This window comes from Lissotriton helveticus, chromosome 1_2, assembly GCF_964261635.1.
Source record: "Lissotriton helveticus chromosome 1_2, aLisHel1.1, whole genome shotgun sequence".
Classification (NCBI taxonomy): Eukaryota; Metazoa; Chordata; class Amphibia; order Caudata; family Salamandridae; genus Lissotriton; species Lissotriton helveticus.
Genome location: NC_136058.1, coordinates 234,126,412 through 234,134,113, shown reverse-complemented (window position 1 = coordinate 234,134,113; position 7,702 = coordinate 234,126,412). Strand labels below are relative to the sequence as shown.

Genomic DNA, 7,702 nt, shown 5'->3' with positions numbered 1-7,702 from the left:
TATATAAAACTGCAAAAAGTACCAATTCCGTCCTGCACATGTGAGCCGAACTTGACCAAAGGACTCTAGAGCGCTTTGGATTGAGTAAGAAAATGCCGATTTGTTAAATGCGTGCCTCGAAGCCACGCCCCTACCTACACGACCTTTAATACCCACCCAAACAATTTGGTGCGCTCCGGCACGTCTCTTTTTCCATTACTAAGCTCTGATATACAGTGCGTGACAGTCATGCCCCCTCCCTCCCACTCTGCTGAGATTGCACTCCAGCTGTCAGAGGAGTGGCCCCTCCCGGGCTGATGATTGGCTGGTGCGTGCACGTGAGAGCGGGCCATAAAACCAGGTCGAGGGCAGGGTGCAGTGTTCACAAGTGGCCTGCAGGGGCAGGAGCATGGCAGCCGCGCTGCGGAAGGTGCTGGCGAGCTCCTGGGCCACCATGGACGGCGGGGAGTTCCTGCAGGTGGCCGTGGTGGCCTGCCTGGTCTTTGTAGCTGTCAAGGCGCTACAGCTGTACTTCAGGCGCAAGAAGCTCATCAAAGCCTTCGCACAGTTTCCGGGCCCTGCGAGCCACTGGCTCTTAGGGAACGTGCGTGAGGTAAGGCGTGCTTGAAGAGGTGCTGTGCGTGACATTCGGCTGCAGAGCAAAATCACGATTCAGTGCAGTGTACGACAGAGCCTCCTTTACCTTTATATAACTCGATAAAAACTATATTCCTCAGCAACTGTCTCCAAAGATTATTTGTATCGACTTTCAACCAGAAATATGCAGGGATATTTTAAGGATTTTTGGGGCCCTGAGATACATTTATTTTGGGGAGGCCCTGCCCGGGACAACTTTGAATTTATAATCCAATTTCAGGTCTTTCATGCCCTCTTTGGTGAAGTCACTGACAGTGCACAAGAGCACTTGTCCACGTTGCAAATGTGTTTACATTTAATATTCGTGGATATCGACGTTTTCAATACTGTAACACAGCAGCAGCTCACTAATATTACTGCAAATAACCTATGTGACACTCTCCCATTTGTCATATGTGAGGTCTTGTTTTGTTCTAAAAGAAACTTTTATTAATGGATGTTGCATGAAATATAAATACATTTCTTTATAAAATCTCTAATACTCTCACACATCACCCACATTAAAATAAATTAAAGGAAAACGGTATTTGAAATCTGATTAAGAATTATTCAAGGTAATCGGGGCAAGACTTTCTGCAGAACAGAGCTGGACTATCAGGGGGTCCCCTGAAAGGATGGGGTCCTGAGCCAGAACCCACTTTGCCAATATCTTAAAACATCTTAGGAAATATGATGAGTTGTTACTTGATTAAGCGCTAGCAACAGTACTCACTTAAACGTCTGTCGCTGACAACTGCAGTGTTCTGTAGGTCAGGACTCCGAATCAAGGGAAGATCGAATTGACTTCCATCCTTCAGAGGTTGGTTATTTCAGTATACAAAATTAGACAATAGTCCTGCTGGAATTGGAAGCAAATTACTCAGAGAACACATACATAGGGGATTAAGGTATGGCAGAGGAAAGAAGGTGGACCCACGATGGGCAGAGTCATGAAAAGTCAAGTTGGACATCAACTTCCAAGTTTATTTCTTAAAAATCTCCCACAAAGAATTTGCTAACAAGGACAAATGTGACAGTAAATCTGAGGTACTCCTTGTGCTAGAGTAAATGTTTGCTGCTGAGGAGTGTCAGAACTCGCCAATTAAAAGCACTGGAGCAGTGCTGAGAAATTTGCATGCAACAAAGCACATTGTGTAAGATGCATATTACAGATTTGTATTTTATGTAGATACGTGAGTGGGTTATTGTTTGTGACACATACATCTTTGATATTTTCAGTTCTTAAATTGCAATCCTAATATAGCACAGTTAGCTATAAACTGGCATTAAGGAGCTGCAAACAAACTGCAAGTCATAGGTTTAGATAATTATAGTTTTTTTCTCAATCTACTGTTCTGAGTTTGTAAAGAAGGGTTCCTTTTGTTAGTAATACATTCTTATTTGTACAGTCAAACCCAATAACTGTGTTATACTTTAATCTTGACATTGTGTTTCTCTCTACAATGCATTTATTATGGATAACACGATTCCTACATCCATAACCCTCATTGTCCTTTGTAACCTTTCATGTCCATTGATATACACACATGTATGATTTTTTGTCTCTCTGTGTGTGCTATAAAGTGCTCTGACACCCTACACTGGGATAAGTAGTGCTACAAATAATTAAATAATTACTTGTCTAATTACTCATACACACAAATACGACTGGCATTCTTACAGTGCCTGCCTTTTTCTTGCAGTGGGAAGTGGGGTGTCAAAAAACCTGCCTCCAAATTAAAGGTTTTCTAAAGTACTTGTGAAGTGATCAGCTTTGTACCTTTGTTTCCCTCCATTGCATTGATGTCTGCATGTTAGGCTTCAGATGGCTCACAGACAGTATCTCATTTGAATAAAAGATGGGCTGATGGCCTTTTAATCAGGCCTTTGTTTTGGACCCAGCTGAAAGTGAAATAAGTATGCTCCCCTCACGGCCTGAACGTTGTTGCTCCAAACAGAAAGCAGACAATGTGCGGGCTCTGCTAAATTGTGTCTGGTTTGCGGAAAGTTACACAAGGACAAATTCAGCATATTTCACTGGGTTGGATGTATACCAAGTGAGTCTAAGAAATAGCTGCTGAAACTGGGATCCGGTGGGTTTCTCCTCATTTCCTGCACTGGTAATAGTAATGTCTGTTAGTTACATGGCTTGGATATAGTTGTTACATTAAAGCATTTACAGCCATTGAAAATCGGTGTTTTTCATGTTGCCAGTGGCCCAACAGTTTAGGTCTCACCTGATATAGCTCATGCACTGTCACGGGATTTTGTTTACTTCCAAGGTGTTTAGAGCCCACCCATTGCTTACCATTGGTTGGCTTCACAGTCACTCATTTTCTCCTTTCTCGTTGGTCAGCGTACGCCGGCTCACTTCCTCATCATGTGCTAGCCCCTCCCTTGATAATGACCCAAGTAATGCAGTGGCGTAGCGATAATTGAGGGCCCCCCTGCAAGGGACGTGAATGGGCCCCCACCGGACTCCATCAGTAGCTCTCCGGCTGAAGTGCTATGCTGTGGGGGGCCCCTGGAGCTTAGGAGCCCCCCACACCGCGGGGCTGCGGGGGCCTGTGTTACGCCCCTGAAGTAATGCTTCCTTCTGGTGCCCAGTATCTTTCCACTGCTCGCAAACCTTTGGGGGTACATTTTTGTTATTTAGTGTCTGCAGTCAATAAATGTTCATGTTTTTACCGGCCATCTCGTCCCTCCTATCCCACTCTGTGTTGTCCATTGCTCCTTTCCACTATATTGTCCCTTTTCATGTTGTATAAAAAGGTGTTTGGAAAAAAGGTGACGGAGTTAACCCCACTGAGGGAAATCCAATTTTACATAAAACAAGCACATCATGAGGTTTCTGCTAACCAAACTTTCCAATAATGTAATTTTGTTATAGTTAGGGTCAGACAAAGGGGAACAATTGTGGGGACGTTGTGCTCTCGAGGCACGCGTGACAGCCCTAATGCAGCCCCCCCCCTATCTCTCCATCTACAAACCGATAGGTACGATTGCACATCTCCCAACACATTCATGTACTCCTGACTTTTGATGCTAAGTGGGGACATAACATATGTGGAACTTTCAGACAGAACTGCCTTTTGAATAAGCAGGGCTTGTCTCCATGACAGATGATAGATGTGCTATATTGAAGAATAAATATAAACTAGTTCTATTGAGGTAGATATGTACAACTGCTCTTCCTCCTCCTAAACATATTATGCCACCAGACACAGGATCCTGCTCTTTATCCTCCTCGGTGATGGCAGGGAGTGTTTATCTCCTACCAAATTTGCCTCGCTAGCCCAACCCATAACATGCATCAGCCTGCTTGCAATATGCTTCAACAGCATGTTGCATTGTGGGACTTGTAGTCTCGTTTTTACTTTTTCAGTGATCAACTTCACATTTGCGGAGACAAAGTGTGCTTATTAAAAAGCCAGATCTGTCTCAAGGGTCTGCACATGTTATGCTCCCACATGGCAGTTACAGGCAGGTATACATGAATGGCTTGGGGGTTGTAAAATCGTACCAGAGGGCAGCTTCAGGCTTGTCACTGGTGTCTCGGGGGCTCAGTGACCATAAATGTTCCTTTTCTGTTTAACTCTAACAATAATAAAATTACATTATGTGCAAGCTTGGTTGCCACAAACCTAAATGTTGTGCTTATTTTATGTAAAATGGGATTAACCTCACTAGGGCCACTCTGTGTCTTTCTCTCACCCCCCCTATCGTACAACATGGAGAGCGATGGGAGGATGGAAGGGGCAAGCAACAATGCAGATTAGGACGGAAGGGGGGAGATGGTTTACAAACTCATGCACTTTGATGGAGTGCTGCAACTGAAATAAGAAGTACCTCCGAAAGCATGTGAGCAGTGGAAGGAAACTGGGCACCACAAGGAAGTTGTACTTGGGCTGTGCTCCAGGGGAGTGACAGACAAAGAAGAAGTGAAGCCGTCATGTGCTTACAAAAGAGAAGCAGGGACATGAGAGTGACCATGAAGCCAAACGATAGTAGGCAATGGGTGGGCTTAAAGCCCTTGTAAGTAAACAAAAAGTCTTGCAATCGACAGCAAGTGCTGTCTCAGGCAAGACTTAAAAACAAGTCTGAGAGTTCGGTGAAAGAAAAGGCACAGTAAAAAAAAGCAGAAAGCTTAACCAAAAACCTGCATGTATTTCTTCCACAGCAGTAGTTTGGTAGGAGTGGATACAATTTGAGGGATGTGGAAAAAGATTTAAAAAGCCAGATCGGTATCAATACATTGATAGACATTCTTTCTACTCTTTTCAGGATGCTGGGAATAGTAGTAGGACATAAAGGAGCAGATGTCAGGGGTATCACAATAACAACTAAACCATCAGACCACAAAGTGAAAGAGTACTAGCATGCAATATTAAGGTTAGAATGAAGAAAGATGAGAGTGGTTCAGATTTGAAAGCTCATTTTAAGAACAAAATGGCTGACTTGGCTAAGAAAAAGCATTCCTCAGTAACCGTAATTATAGTTCTCCAGACTCTCAGAGGTGGATCCAACTGAAGAATAAATACATAAAGAAATACCTGATGGACACATAAATTGTCTTGATAGGGTTTATGATGTAGAAATACAGATTGAAAGGAAAATATTGTGAAAAATAAAAGTATTATTTTACTCACATTTATCAGATGCCTATGATATCATTCTTGCAGAGTATGATTGGCCTTATTCTTTTATAAGGGACACGTCTTAGGGAGAGGAGGCAATAATGAAAAATATGTCTTCCATATCTTCCCTTGTACGTGTGGCTCCCAGGAAGAATATGCATCTGAATGGGGTTTAAAATATGCTCAGATATATAATGACCAAGCAGGGTGGCACAAAGAATGTGTACCACATGCAGTTCCCTCTCAGAGTGAGCCACAAGCTCAGGCTCAATATCCATTAAAGCCAGAGGGGAAGCGCGATAGTGGTCATCATAGCTCAACTTCACTCCACTGAACTATTAGGGTGTAAGAGTGTCTTGTCATTCACCCATGAACACCTTCCTTTTATCCGGTTACGAGACAATGTGTAAAATATTTGTGACACAATAAACTGTGAACACACCACACAAAAATATACCACACCTGGATAGAAAAATGGAGCGTAATCTTTTAAACAAAACAGGACCAAACAACAAAAATCCAATAAGTAGAACGTAAATTATGAATTTTTAAAGATTATCTACAAATATAGTGCTTAAAAGCATAAAGTGCCAACTGGGGACATCTGGTCATGCTTGACTGGGGTAAATCCAAAGGTTCAGGCCGACCGAGAAGGAGCGTGGGTCGGATACAGGGACCAACCTTGTCCCGCTGAAAAAGTACCTTTTGGTGGAGGGTGCTTCGATGTCGAAGGTGTCGGTTCCGCCCTGCTCAATGACGGAGATGCATGCTTTGTTGCAGCAAACAGCCAGAACACCCACTTCCAAGGGCCCATGACTGGATTTGCACCATTTGGCAGGTCAGGACTCACAGTTGGCAGAGCCCAGAGGCTGCAGCAGGCTGTAGCTGAGACTTCAGAACAGGAGGCAGGCCAGCAAGCAGTTGGAGTCAATTTGGTTTTAAAGATGTAGGAATGCAGGTCCAGTCCTTCTCACTCCTAGGCAACACGGGCAGCACGGCAGGCACAGCAAAGCAGGAGTCAAGAAAAGTCCAGCATAGTGACAGTCCTTTCAGCAGCATAGCAGCCCTTCTTACTGGCAGAAAGTCCGCAGGTCCTGAAGTGTACTGAGTTGGTGGTGTCGGGGCCCCTGTACTTATACCCATTTGTGCATTTGAAGTGGGGAGACTTCAAAGAGAGGCATTTAAAGTGCACAAAGTCCCTGCCCTTCTTGCAGTGGCTCCAGACTCACTACAGGGAGTATGCTGCTCTTTGTGATGGCCCATCCGGATATGGATGGCCCTTCAGGCGCACCTAAGCTCTCCTTGTGTGTGGTGGTCTAGAGAGAATGCACAAAGCCCAGCAGTCATCCACCGCAGACATGTATTCAGTGACAGGCAGAGGCACAGAATAGTTAAAATGAGAAAATGCAGAAATTCTAAAAGTGGCATTTTCAGACTTGCAACCTAAAATCCAACTTTTCCATAAGTTGTAACTTTAAGTTGTGATTCTAGAGACCCTAAACTCGAACTATCTGTCTTTTACCAATTGGAAATTAGACTTATGAAATGTAATCGGGTAATCCTGAAGTTATCCTGTAGGAGACATAGGAGTTGCAGTAGTGAAAAATGAATTTAGGAGTTTTTAACTATGTGGACATGTAAAACTAAAGTACATGTCCAACTTTTTAAATACACTGCACCCTACACATGGGCTGTCCAGGGCCTTTCTTAGGGGTGACTTATATGGATTCATATAAAAAAATTTGGTATGGCTAGAGGGTTAATGTGCCAGGTCGACATGGCAGTTTAAAACTACACCCACAGCTCTGCAGTGAAAGGCCTGAGACATGATTAAAGGGCTACTGAAGTGGGCGGCACAATCAGTACTGTAGGCCCACTAGTAGCATTTAATTTGAAGGCCATGGGTGCAGGTAGCACACTTTACTAGGGACTTATAAGTGAATGAAATATGCAAATTGACGACTTGTCAGCAGTGGCAAAGTGACCAACATCTTAAAGCCTGCAAAAAGGAAGTCCGGAAATCAGGAGGTCAAAATGCAAAACGTCAGGGGAACCGATGCCAAGGATGCCAGGTCTGGCAGAGATATTACAAGAAAGTCTGGAGGCATTATCTTATATTGATGACTTGCACATCACAGATTATCAGTTAACAGATCACCTAGATGATGAGGAGAATAGTGATACTTTTGACCCTATATAGGTATAAAATGCGTTGTTGGAATTTGAGATTGCTTATCTTAATGCAATGTGTCTTGGATATGAATTATCCTGTGATGGTAAAGGACTGGCACTGTACTTCCAACAGAAGTATGCTACTTTACAACCTCCAAATGCACTGAGAAAGTTGCAAGCCCTGATGGGGTTTCTGAACTTTGAAAGAGTTTGCTTGCAAAACGATGTTTAGGTGGTTAAGCCCTTTTATATGAATTAATAAAACCACATTTTTTCTA

General features: G+C 43.4%; 1 protein-coding gene across 1 annotated transcript in view; it reads left to right on the top strand.

Annotated features, from left to right (window-relative positions):
* The first annotated feature begins 298 nt into the window (after positions 1-298).
* LOC144800095 (cytochrome P450 4B1-like) overlaps positions 299-7,702 on the top strand; it is a 315,429-nt gene continuing 308,025 nt past the window's right edge. The window contains exon 1 of the mRNA XM_078671653.1: positions 299-592. Coding sequence (XP_078527779.1) covers positions 389-592 — 204 coding nt within the window. The 5' untranslated portion in view covers positions 299-388. The remainder of the gene's footprint in view (positions 593-7,702) is intronic.